Below are 13,226 nucleotides of genomic sequence, written 5' to 3'. Positions count from 1 at the left end.
CGCGGGGGTGCCGGGCGGAGCTGGGCAGTATCCTGCTGCTGCTGGTGCTGTACGTGCTGCAGGGCATCCCGCTGGGGCTGGCGGGCAGCGTCCCCCTCATCCTGCAGAGCAAGAGCGCCAGCTACACCGACCAGGCCTTCTTCAGCTTCGTCTTCTGGCCCTTCAGCCTCAAGCTGCTCTGGGCCCCCTTGGTGGACGCCGTCTACCTGCGGGGTTTCGGCCGCCGCAAGTCCTGGCTGGTGCCCACGCAGTACGTCCTGGGGCTCTTCATGATCTACATGTCCACCCAGGTGGACGTGCTGCTGGGCGACGGGGAGGGCCGGGGCCCCGACGTGGTGGCCCTCACTGTGACTTTCTTCCTCTTCGAGTTCCTGGCGGCAACGCAGGACATTGCGGTGGACGGCTGGGCCCTCACCATGCTGTCCAGGGAGAACGTGGGCTACGCCTCCACCTGCAACTCCGTGGGCCAGACGGCCGGCTACTTTCTGGGCAACGTTCTCTTTCTGGCCCTCGAGTCGGCCTCCTTCTGCAACAAGTACCTGCGATTCCAGCCCCAGCCCCGAGGGATTGTTACCCTCTCAGGTACTGCCTGGCTGCGGCCGGCCTGTGCGTGCTGATGCTGGGATGGGGATGCTTCTTCCCGGAGCCTGGACCAAAGCTCTGTTCAGAGCAGCGGTGGTTTGGCACGGTGAACCGAGCAGCTTTATGTTGTCCCCGGCCCATGAGAAAGCACAGCCTGGCCGGAGGCTGGCGGAGTCCACTGCTACGTGCCCTGGACTTGCAGGCTCCTCTGGGCCTGAGGGTGTGGGAAACCTGCCTTGTCATTATCTTGGCTGACCTAAGCACTTTAGAGAGCGTTTTTCTCCCACCCCAGTTTAATGACTGTGGGATAAATTATTGTTTAAAAAACCCCAAACATATCAAAAGCTTTTCCTCGTTTTAATGAGGCCTTTTAAGAACATCTCTTGGGAGGAAGGAGAGAGGAAATTTTAAAAAAATTGGCTCTTCCAAGATGGTATTGTTCACAGAAGTACAAAAGACTAGTGTTTAGGGTTGACTGCGTAGCCAATTTCCGAAGAAAGGTCTTATTTTAGTAAACTAAGGGGCTGCTTTCTGTTTGCTTTATTGCATTAAATGGAGTCTGCTAATCCAACCATAACTAGCTGTTAGTGTAGGGATGTCTGCTGTTTGGTGGGTGTTGGGATTTTTTTTTCAGAAAGGTTACATGTGGTGGTTGATGTTAGGCGTATTACCTCGAAGTTGCTTGAAACACACATGATTTGGTTGCAAGGTTTTTAGCCAGCTCAGTTTATTGGGAGGACAGGAAAAACTGGCACCACTTCTGGTTGCAGTCTCCAGGTGACCATGGCTACCAAAGAAGGGTAAATCCTCACGGTTTTAATTTCTTTTCCCTCTCTTACACTGATTGCTCTGCCTGTATCATGTAAGAGAAAAGGTATGGCAAAACTGAATTCAACTGTTTTATAAAAGCTAGTTTTTGCTTTCTGTCCTGTACCTGTTTTATCGATAAATCCAGCTCTCGGTTTCCAAGACTGCTGTACTTAATTTTGTCTGTGCAGCTATCATGATTGCTAACTAGTCTTCCTCTTTCCTTCCTGTTGATAACCTTGTGTCTGGTTTATATGTCAGCAAGCATAGCCTCAGAGTAACCCCGCTGCTTTACTGCTGTCCTTTGTTTTCCCTTGCCCTGCAGTTCATCCCTTCCCTCTTGCTGCAGCCGCACACTAACGTCTTTTACTGCTGATGCAACTGGCAAGTCACTGGTGTATCATAGTTCAGAGTTGGTTTGTCTATACTTATCTCTACTGTCCAGGTTTTTTGTTGTTTTGTTTTTTTCTCAGTACTGTTTGTATAAATGGATTTGTTACTATTACAGGAGTCCTGTCTTTGGAAAAAACACAAAATATATATCCCCAAACCAAAACACACCACTGCAACCTGTTTAACTTGTCCTGGAATACTAATCTGGGTGGAGTAAGAAAAGCAAGTAATTCTGACACTGTAGTTGCAGGATATGTTGTTTTGGGTGGTAAAACTGGCTGCTAGAAATTTTCTTTTTCCCTTGTTGATGTGACTGTGCGCCACAATTTGCTGTGTCCACGTTTCTCCCGCAGCAGCTGCAGAGCAGCAGCACTGTAACCCCGCTCACTGAAACGAGGAGGGTGGCTCTCTGGTCCTAGTGCTGGTTGTAACGGGGCTCATGATGAGCCAGTTCGGGCAGTTAAAGCAGCAGAAAACTTTACAGTTTGAAAAGGTGAATAGTTTTCTGTCAGTTCAGATCTCTGAACACTTTCATTGTAGGCTGCGTGCCAATGCAAGTGAAAGACCAAGTCAGAGCTTCATGATCCCAGGTCAGCTTCAAGTTGTCGAGGAGCAGCAGCATTTGTCTTTCTCATTAACTTTGGGAAATAACAGGAACAAATGTGAAACCATTCATCAAAGAAAATGCTGTGTTATGTTTTTCAGGCTAAAGTTCTAGAGAAGAAAATGAGAAATACATTTCACTGGGCTTATTGGTTGTGCTAGCGTGTATATGAGTTTAGCACACTGCTGCTCAAGTCATTTGGGGGGGGAGAAGCTTACTGGCTGGGTTTGTTGATTCTTGTTCCAGCATGAAGGAAGAGAGGTGAAGCACAAGTGCAGGAAGGAGTTGCCCTGCGTGGCAGCCCAGACTGACCTGGGTCAGTGACTGGAGCACCCTTGTTCCTGGGAGGAGATGTGTAGCTGTACAGTTACCAAAAGCTATTGTGATGGAACGCCTGTACCCCTGCACACCTTGGTGGGGTTATTTTCCAGCCTGGTCAGGCCCTGATCTAGTTCAAAAGTTTGCTTTGCCCCAGCACAGTCGTTTATTTTGTTAGGAACAGTGTAGAGGCAGAGATAAAATAAGGATGGGGGGAGCCAGCAGCAGTGGCACTGGAAACTTTGTGTTAGAAATTCCTTGTGTGAGCTACAATTTTAAAGTTCTTTTGCTTGCAGCTAGTGAGTGGACTTCAAGATACACTTCCTTTCAAATACAGTATTTCTGTGTAAACTGCCTACAACCCCCAAACCATTTTTTTTTTAAATCTGCACTATTATGTAATAGGGCTTTTTGTCGTTGTTTTGTTGCTAATCCAGCCGTTGTGCTGCTGCACTGTAGCTGCTCAGGGGCGACTCGATCAAGAGTATTCACGCGATGATGCTCGGAGCTATTTCTGTTCCCGTCCTAGCACTGTAGGGCTCTCGCTGCAGTGATAACGCTCGGTGCTATTATTAGAGTACCACTCCTGAATGTCTTTTGTAGACAGTAGCTGTGATAGCTTGGCTCTCTGAAAATTCATCTTTTAATTAAAAAAAATATATGTTCAGGGTACCTTTTTTTAACAGAGGGGAGAGCAATCTGACAGCATTGGTTACAAGATCTTCTTTACTTTAGAAAAGGGGAAAGTAGCTGCTATGGAAGCAGCAGAAAATGGTTTGAAATGCCTTTTTTCCTTTACACTGAGGGTGGTAGGATATATCTAAAGGAGTCTTTCCACGTTTTCGTCCATGTTTGTTGTGCTTGTTCTCTTCCTGTGCCTAAGAAGCAGCTAATAATTGACTAAACCTTTGCACTGTCTTTGCCCTTTCACCAGCCCTCGCTGCTTACTTTCAAGTCACCGTGAGGCTTCTGGAGTTGCTCGTGACCAGGAAGATAAAAGGCTACTTCTGCCTTACCCTCTGCATGCTACTGGGTTCTTTCTTGCCTCTTTCATAAAGGTAGAGGATAGGATTATCTTAGATTAATCCATTCACTAACTCAAAAAGTACTTGTCGTAAAATACTGGGGTGTTTTTACTATCGCTGCCTTCAAATCCACGATTTAGCAAATATTAAATCTGCTTATAGTACAATATTCACTTAAACCAGACATATTTGAGTGGCTCTTTACAACTGTAAGAACTTTCATCGGGGCATCTTTACACTCAAATCTTTGTTTCCTTCAGGCAGTAGATAGATGTTGTGCAGGGAGTAGAGAATTGAGGCACAGAATGGTTACATCCAGTAAATCATCTGCAGAGTTGCCAATAACTTCTTCCTCTGAAGTTTTTTCCCTGTCTTGTAATGTTAAATGTGGTTTTTCCTCTATCAGCTTTTAGCGGTTGTATGTGTAATCTTTCAAAACTTTCATTTTCTTTTCTGTTTCTCCTCCAACATGCTCACTGTGATAATAACACACGGTGAACACCAGGGAAGGGGCCTGGTTTGCTGCTGCTCTTCTGTCTCAGACCTGGCGCAAACATGTGGTTATAGAGTGAGGGGTGAGGAGGAGCAGTGTCAGTGCCTGGAGGTAGCTGTGTGTTTGGTTTCCTTTTGTTGCTTGTTTTTAGGAGGGTCAATGAGTGATGTTTTTATTCAATTTTTTGATTGTTGGGTTTATATTTTTGCAAAATAATTGCATTTTAGCTACTCGGTGAAATGTTAATGAAGTGTTGATGATGGCTGCTAGAAGGATTTTTTTATTTTATTTTTTTTTCCCCTCTAGATTTTCTGTTTTTCTGGGGAGCTGTCTTTTTAATTACCACTACACTGGTTGCCCTTTTGAAGAAGGAAAACAAGGAACTAACTCCAACAAAAGAGGAAACTAAAGGCATCACGGATACATACAGGCTGCTATTTTCAATAATCAAGATGCCGGCAGTTCTTACTTTCTGTCTCTTGATTCTCACAGCAAAAGTAAGTAAATACATGTATGAATTGTTAGATGCTGGTGATACCAGTGTCTGAAAGGCTGCCGAGTCCTGGTGATGTAACTTATTTCTTAGTTTTGCTAGTGGTTTTGATCAGAGTTCTGAATTTTCACATGAAATTTGAAACAATTGCTTGTATCATCACGCTAAGCAGGGTTGTACAACAAAAAACATTTGTTTGAGCTTTTTGGAGTGTTCGTACAAGCATTAAAGAAGTTTGATTGCAGTCTAGTATTGTAGCAATTTGGCTTTAAACATTTCTAAACAGTCGGGCTGTTTGTGTAGTCTGCAGTTAAAAGGATGGAAAATGTTTAATTTAACCTAAATACTACTCTCGGAACCTGCAGCTCTGTACAAACTAGGTTTCTGTGGCTTGTTGGCCACAGAGGCCACTGTGGACACCAACAGCAGTGAAGGCAGGGGCATGAATGTCATTGCTACGTTCAATGTTCTTGGTACAGCTTGGGGGCTGATGGCAATAAGGGGGTGTCAGTGTGTCAAAGAACTTACCTGGAAATCAAATCAGAGACAGAAGTGACTTGTACTCTATCACACTTCTCAATGTACTTAATACTGAGTAAACTGGATTTCTAGGCAAACTCACTGCTTTCTTCAGTTTATTTTGTTGAATTCCTATTGCAGGTTGGATTTTCAGCAGCAGATGCAGTGACAGGACTCAAACTGGTGGAAGAGGGAGTCCCGAAAGAGCACTTAGCTCTGCTGGCAGTTCCGATGGTTCCTTTACAGATAATACTGCCGCTGATTATCAGCAAATACACAGCAGGCCCCAAGCCACTGAACACGTTTTACAAAGCTATGCCCTTCAGGTAAAACCAGACAAATCTCATTTTATAGAAGCGTAGCAATTTGGATGCTCAGATCAAGTGTAGGGTTTCTTGTGTAACTCTCTGACCTCCAGATACAAGAAAGTAGGTCAGAATTCTCAAGTGAGTTGAATTCTCTGCGTCTCGGTGCTTGAAGGTAGTTCACGTGGTATCACACGGAAGAAAGCAGAGCGTGAGGTGGTTTTTAGCAGCATGTTCAGCAGCATTAGGGCAGTGCTCTCCTGCTCTTACGCCGTGTGGATGGTTCCTTACTGAGGGGTCGCTCTGACCAGGCCTGGCACTGCGTGTGTGACGTTCCCTGCGCTTCCCCTGACGGGCCGTTGGGTACATCTGCTGCTCGAGTGCTTTGCTGAGGGGATGGAGAGTGAAAGAAGCAGAGGCAGGCTGGTGCAGACCGGGAGACATCTCGTTTCTGCGTTCAGTCCTTCATATAGGAGTTTGCTTATGGAATTGTAAAGCCAACGAATCCAACAAAGTACCTCATGCTGTTACTCAGTAAATCAAGCAACATGTCTGTAACATGTAGCTGCTACTTTAACATATTCTTATAAAACTATGTATGTTTTCAGAAAAAAAAAGAAGTAAATCTTGCTCCATCTGAATTTGGTTGGATATCTGGAGTGTTGCTTTCTGTAAAAATAAATTTCTGTGTGAAGGGGCAAGGGAGAAAGCTAGGATAGGACATCTGGCAGTGAACTGTGTTTATATGGAAGACAGAATTGTTTAGGTATAAAATGTTCACGATTTCAGTGCTCATCAAATATTAAATATCTAATTCTAAGATAGAAATAGTTGTAACTATTTAGATAGAAACTATTTTAATGTATTCTGTATGTATAAACAGTCGATAGTTGCTTTGTATGAAGGAAACACTTGGGAAGAATTACTTGAATTACAAATTCTCTTTCTCACTCCTCCAGACTACTACTTGGTCTGGAATTTGCTTTTTTGGTGTGGTGGACTCCTCAAGTGAAACACGAAGGAGGATTTCCTGTCTACTACTATGTTGTAGTATTGTTGAGTTATGGTTTACACCAGGTAACGTATGCTGTGTGTGGGAAGGGCAGGGGCACGGGGACGGGGGGGATTTCCCTGTCAACCAGCAGGAGACTATAAATGCCACTATCTGCTCTTCTCCAAAGTTATACTAGAATTCCTCTAAGCCTGACCTGTGTTCTCTAGGGCTGTATTTACTTCTGATACTTTTGCCAGTATCATTTCTCCCTCTTCCACGTGCTCCACTGAACATCTTTTGTGGAGTTACTTTTAGTTGACCAGACCTTCTTTTATTTCCTAGATTGTTTTTTGTTTTGTTCCCCAAACCCAGGAGCTCAGAAGCATGGTGGAGTTGGAGAAATCCCTCCATTCTGCCTGAGTTTCATAGGCATGATGATGATTGTGCTTATTGTGCAGATCTATAAAATGAGGTGATCCTGGTCTTAAAAAAAATATTTTGGAGGAACGTAACAATGAATCTGATCCAAAGGCCTGGAAACCAAGTGCCTGCTACAAAGCTTTGGATCAGAACTAAAATGTCTGCAGCGCCTTGAGAGTTGATTTTAAATGCAAAAGTGTTCTTTTTATGTGCTATTTTAGCTGCCCTTATTACACTTCAGTCTGATAACCCACATCATTCCTGTGCATGTGAGGCTGGCTCCATCCCAGCATGACATGAGCCAAGTGGCAAGGCTACTTCTTGGTGTTAGCAGAGAATCAGACTGCAGAAGTACTTTTCTTTCTTGTGCAATTATAAGCTGTTGGGATTATTTTTCAATGTTGCTACCTTCAGACAATCTTTTAGAACAGTTTTATGTCAGGGTTTTCAGCTGTTGGTGTCTGTAAGTGGGGAGACCTTACTGTCCTGTGGGCTTTCCCCCCTCTTCTGTAGATCACGCTGTATAGCATGTATGTTGCAATAATGGCTTTCAACGCCAAAGTCAGCGATCCGCTGATTGGAGGGACCTACATGACGCTCCTGAACACGGTGTCAAATCTGGGAGGGAACTGGCCTTCCACCGTGGCACTCTGGCTTGTGGACCCGCTCACGGTGAAAGAGTGCGCGGGGGCCCGGGAACAGACCTGTGCAACTACAGTCGCTGCAGAAGTAAGTTTTGGAGGCTGTCGAGGCCTCTGTTCAATTATTTCTCGATGAAATTGCTTCCCTTAGGTTGGTTTTTTTTTTTGCCTTTGAAAATCTTTGTAGTGCGTGGCTTATGCTTAAAACCTCCCATTGATCGAGCTAATTTTCCTGTGATAAAATCAAGTCTGTTTTTATCTGTACACTCTTAATAACTAACATCCTAACAAAGATTTGTGGTTGCAGAGTAGTTGTCCATTTCTTTCTGGGCTGGGATGAAAAGCCAGTGGTGGAAGCACTAGGTTGGTGCCCCATTCTCTGTGGTACAAGGAGGCTGTAGTTATATTTTTGAGGGTAAACCTTGCTAAATTCAGTGGTGGGATTAGGCACTCTGTTCTTGGCAGGCTGGCTGTCCCCCAAGCCCCCGAAGTTTTGTGGTAGGTTTTTTGTTCCTTCTGTTTTTCTGGAGGCTTCCTATCCGGATACCTTGATACCTTCTCCTGTGACGTTACTGGCTCTCAGGCTTTGATCTCCACTTCCCGTGTGAAGCCGCGGTGGGACTGGCTGCCTTCCCGGTCCTGGGGAGCCCTGGGGAGGAGAACAAAGACCGTGCTGTGCACAGATCAGACAGCAGGATGCGAAACTGCCTGCAAAGCAGAGTTTCAAATTCGCCTCCTCATGAGCAAATTGGAAGTTTTAACGCTACTGCTTGGAAGGCTGGAAATGTTCGAGGGGTTTTTCTTGGGTTTTTCTTTTTTCCTTACTCATGACTGAGATTTATTTCACTTCTAAATGCCAGGACTCTTTGGGATGTGGAGGTTCTCTAAATAAACAAAGTATTCCGGGAGTCAAACATGACTTGTCTGAACTGGAATTGCAGTTTTTCCTGGTTGCAGAGGGGAAGCTGCTTCTGCAGCGTGTGCTTTTCAGTCTGTCTCTCCTTGGTTTGCCACTAATTAGGTTCCCTGTGCCTGGGCCTCTACTGAACTTCAGCCCTTCCTCCTTTAACCTCACTCCTCTGATCTTTTTTCACACCCTCCCCATTGGTAACATTCCACCGCCACTCCCTTCTTATTCCTAATCTGATTTTGACGTGTCTCAGAATAATGAAAATGCTGCCAGAACCTCAGCGCGGAGTATTGATCTATTTTGGGGTTAGAGCAGTATTGGAAGCTGAACAACAGCAGAAACCATTGTGGCCTTTACACTTACCCTTTAAATGCCAGAGGTTTTGACTTCCAGTTCTGCAATTAAAAAACATCCTGGGCCTGTTCTTCCCAGAAATATGCGGCATTTTGTACTGTCTGTTTGCAGATTCTGTGTGGTGAGATGCAATTCCTAGTTCCTAAAGATTAAATTATCATTCCTAAAGAAGCAGTTTGGATGGCTAAGAAAAAAATAAAGTCTGTCTTCATGGGATTAAGAACAGTGATTGCACCTCCAGGCCAGTGTGAGACAGCTGGACAGTTTCTTTTTTCTAGAGTTTGCCCCTTGGGCCGATATGTTCCATTTCCCTAATGTTTTTTAATGGTTTTGTTGCTTTTGGTACTGACGGTAAGCTTGAAAGCCTCTCTTACTAACTCCATACAAAACAAGGGAGAGTAAACAACTATATTTAGTCATAACCAAGAGCAAGTAAAAAACAGTGGATATCTAATGCCTAATTTCTAAAAGTTTGTGTTTCTGCATCTCCCAGAGAATACTTAATGCATCAGCTTCTGCTTCTGGGTTTCAGCTCTGCACAAAAGCTGGCGGTTCCTGTGTGACTACCCTGGATGGTTACTACGTGGAATCTGTCGTCTGCGTCATTCTGGGATTTGGCTGGTGGTTCCTACTTGGGCCAAAACTTAAAAAGCTGCAGGAGGAAGGACAGTCTTCCTGGAAGTGCAAGAGGACCAATTGATGCAGTTTAAACACTGGATGGACTAGCAAGGTTGTTTTAGTTTTATTACAGAGACATATCCCATAATCAATAAACAGGAAAATAAGTATTTTTAAATGCCACAACACTGAAAACAAGGGTGGCTGAGACAGTGGTATGTTTGTATGTGATACCACTTGCCCTCCCAAGATGAAAACCTAAGTTCAGAAAGTAATTGTTAAAAACTAGCACCTATGTACTCCATTCGTATCCCCAGCTCTAGCTTCAGAGTTATGGCTGCTGGTGTAACCCCCGTCTGAATTTCCATACAGGAGCTATGGAAGAGCTGCTGGTGCCATGTCTGCCCAAACAGCAGCATGGCCAGCCAAGCTCCAGCTCTTTCTTTTCAAACAGAAATGATCTGACGTGGGGAGGTGACCCGGAGAAGGGTGTCAGAGGCCTTTTGACTTGTAGGTTAAGTGTGTTGTACTGTGGAATTCCTTGTGGGAAGAGAAACGTAAGATGTCTGTGGGCTTTGTTCCTTCTTGCTTTCTGAACTGTAACCACACTTCAAAGGATGAGATGTTTCAGAGTTTCTTTTAACTGTATTTTCTGGCTTTTATAAGCTTTAAAGATTTATAAGAAAATATTTTTATAAACAAATTACCTTTGTTTAATTTATTTCTGCTGTTTCAAAGCATTTTGATTTACATTCAAGGTACTTTTCTTGATGAAAAATGTTGTAAGGTAGGACTTGAGTAACGCACAATACTCCACACCCCAAGTCCTGAAGAGGCAACCTGGCTAGTGTGGTGGCTAGCACACAGCAGGTGGGCTTCAGCGGGCAGGCACGCAGGCCTTTGGAAGGGGTTGGTGCTCTGAGAGAATGAACTGATAGTGTTGGTTCCTCTTGGTCGCTAAAATTCAAACCTCAGTGGGAAAAATGTGACTTTCCCCAGCTAGGGGTAAGAGAAGGCGACTGGGGCCTTTGGGAGTGATTCGGTGGTGACAAACTTGCCAAATTCCCAGCGAGTTGCTGTACGACTTGCTGTCACAGAAATCAAACGAGCTACATCCTGTGGTAGAGCTGCTACAGAAATTTATTACTGATGCTGTGTAGTGGAAACATTCCCGTTGCATTTATTAAAAATGACTTCCCTCCTGAGTGCCTTAGTGGTGTCCAGCCAGCACAGCGTGCGCCGAGAGAGGGCACTTGGACGTTGTTGGATGTATACGGTACATCATTATCAAAAAACTATTAAAAATACCTTTGAAAGGTACATGATTTCTTTTTCCATTCTGTGGTTCTTGCCTTGTCAATATTTAAGTTCTGCACCCTGAGTTTGGGGTTCTAAACTCCGGAGGGGCTTGTGGATCTTTTGTTGCTCTCTGTTTCAGGAAAAAAGTAACTGAGTGCTGAGATTTGGAGGGGCCACGGAGGGTGTGCACAAAGCATCTGCGTGGCACGAGGAGTCTGAAGGCGTCCGGACGAGGACAGCGTGACCAGATGCTTCCCTGGGGACTGACTCCTGCTCCTCTGTCCCTTCCCCTCTCCCTCCTCCGCAGCCGCCCCCCGAGCTCTCCCCGGCTGGGGGCTGTGCTCTCCCCCCCAGCACCTTCTCTCCAGTTGTTTCGAGTGCAGCAGAATCAGTCAGGCTAAATGAAACCACGTTGGGTTTACTGCCCAAACTAAAAATCTTACAGTGTCACCTCTGCATATGCACTAAAAGGATGTCTCACTGGTCTGTAGTCAGAGGTGGGTGCATCTCAGATCCCCCCCGACTCACTCTGCAGCCCCTTCAGTTCCCTGTCTTTACTGGAACAACGAGCCACTTCCTTTAATTGCATCGTGTCTGGACTCAGAGATATTTTTTTTATTTTTTCTGACTTTCAGGAAATGGGAAATGAAATCCACAGGTGTTTCAGAGTTGGCTTTTTACCTTTCAGTGTTGTTTCACTATTTCTGAAGGTGCCAGTGAAACTTGATCTTAATAAAGACGGGTGGAGGATTGCTTATCTGTATGACAACATCCAAATTAGACATAAACTCCAAATCCATGGGAATAGATATGAAATGTGGCCTATATTAACTATCTCCTCTTTCACACTAGAGAAACAACTGCTGGGTTAGATTTTTTTTTTTTTAATCTGTGTTGCTATTTTGTAACACAAGTCAGAAATGTTGATTAGCAGGTTGATGAAATGACCCAGTAAACTTTTGGTCTTCCTACTTTTTTTTCCTCCCAAGCCTATCTTAAAGTGATTTTTTTTTTTAAGATTATAATTATTGTATTTAAACATCTTTTTAAAAAATGTTTAAAAACTTTCCTTGGGAGTCTTACTGAAATGGGAGCTGGAGGAGGTGGGTGGTACCAGGTACTGCTGTAGATCCCTGTGTGGGCCTGGTGCATCAGGTGTGTGTTATCTCTAGTGGAAGGGAAATGGCAGAAATGGGATTTTTGTAGGTAAAGGGTTTGTTCTGGTTTAAATTCCTGAGCAGGATCATTGCTCATTGTGAGGTGAGTGGGGTCCCGGGGCAAGGGAAGGGTTGGACACGGAGGAGAGGTGGAGGACAGCTCCCCCCTAAAGGTCATTGGCACCCACACTCACCAGTGGCGTAACTTGCTGTTTCCTAAACACCTACCCGTACTCCAAACCTCAATCCCGTAATCCCAGCACCCAGGGAAAAAAAATTAAAAAAAGGATGTGTGAGTTCTGACCGGAGTGCGGGGCAGGGTTGCGGGCTCTGGCTCCACACCGCCGCCTCCTCCGTACCCACCCCGGAGTCTGCCCGTGCCCCTCGTCAGCGGTTCTCCGCCTTCTGTAACGCTGCTGTTGCCTTCCGGGCGTTCAGGTGATTTTTGATCTGATAAAATAAGGGAGATTGGGGAGTTCAGTCCCTGAACCCGGGGAGCCCACGGCAGGAAGGCAGAGCACCTCCCCGCAGCGGGGACGGAGCCACTGAGGTTTTGGAGGCAGCGATAATCTGACTCGGCCCCTCCAGTGAGGTGCTGCTATTCATTTAATGTTTCACCCAACATACAAACTGCAGCAGAGTCAGCATCCAAATTATTTGGCTACAGGTTACAGTTCTGCTGAAAACAAGATTTTGCACTATTTCTGTATTAATTACTTAAAATGTTCTCAGTACGTTAACAACTCAACTGCTTGTTATGAAAAAAAAATTGCAGGGGTAATACTAACTTCTCCAATTTACCTCATAGCCAGTAATTGAAGAGTTGGTTTAGTCTGAACCTTAGATAAAAAGTTTTGATACAAGTACGGGTTTTGTTGCCTTGGATTATAAATCCTAACTAAACCCGGCCTTTCCCTGAAATCCTGAGTCGTGACCGTTCCGCTGTGATCGCAGCCTGGGCAGGCAGGGACCCGGCACTGGGCTGAAGGGGAAGATCAGTGGAACCCTCACTCCAGTTTGAGATCGCTGCCCGATGATGTTCTTGCAGCACGGGAAAACCCTCCAGGTGCGATTCGGCTGAGGGCAGGGGGTGGCTTGAGCCCTTTGGCAATGAACGGCGACTGGTCGGTAGCTTTGAATTAAGGGAGAGGAATCAACAGCAAGGCTGAGCACCGCACTGCCCCGGTGGTTTTGTTCTCTGCGTGCAGCGCCCGGCGCGGGGGTGTGCGGGGCTCGGGGCTCCCCCGCTCGCTTTAAACACAAACGCGGGCCCGGCGGCGAAACCTCGCGAGGG

The 13,226-nt window shown here is 45.3% G+C and overlaps 1 protein-coding gene across 1 annotated transcript; it reads left to right on the top strand.

The window, feature by feature from the left end:
* Window positions 1-6: 6 nt before the first annotated feature.
* On the top strand, window positions 7-11,776 carry SLC33A1 (solute carrier family 33 member 1). Its single transcript, XM_026855260.1, has 6 exons — window positions 7-582; window positions 4,529-4,719; window positions 5,376-5,560; window positions 6,499-6,616; window positions 7,467-7,682; window positions 9,391-11,776. Exons 1-6 carry the CDS (start codon window positions 270-272, stop codon window positions 9,556-9,558), a joined length of 1,191 nt encoding a protein of 396 aa, XP_026711061.1. The 5' UTR covers window positions 7-269; the 3' UTR covers window positions 9,559-11,776.
* The last annotated feature ends 1,450 nt before the right edge of the window (window positions 11,777-13,226 follow it).

Source organism: Athene cunicularia (assembly GCF_003259725.1).
Source record: "Athene cunicularia isolate RWA chromosome 9 unlocalized genomic scaffold, athCun1 chr9_part1, whole genome shotgun sequence".
In the NCBI taxonomy this organism is placed as follows: Eukaryota; Metazoa; Chordata; class Aves; order Strigiformes; family Strigidae; genus Athene; species Athene cunicularia.
The sequence above is the reverse complement of the archived record's forward strand: the minus strand, read 5'-3'. Positions and strand labels throughout refer to the sequence as shown.

Bases quoted from the DNA above. Each gene is read 5' to 3' on its own strand.
- SLC33A1 (XM_026855260.1), top strand. From the start codon at position 270: ATGATCTACATGTCCACCCAGGTGGACGTGCTGCTGGGCGACGGGGAG. The intron at 5,561-6,498 runs GTAAAACCAGAC...TCACTCCTCCAG, and splicing joins TACAAAGCTATGCCCTTCAG to ACTACTACTTGGTCTGGAAT. The intron at 6,617-7,466 runs GTAACGTATGCT...CCTCTTCTGTAG, and splicing joins TGAGTTATGGTTTACACCAG to ATCACGCTGTATAGCATGTA.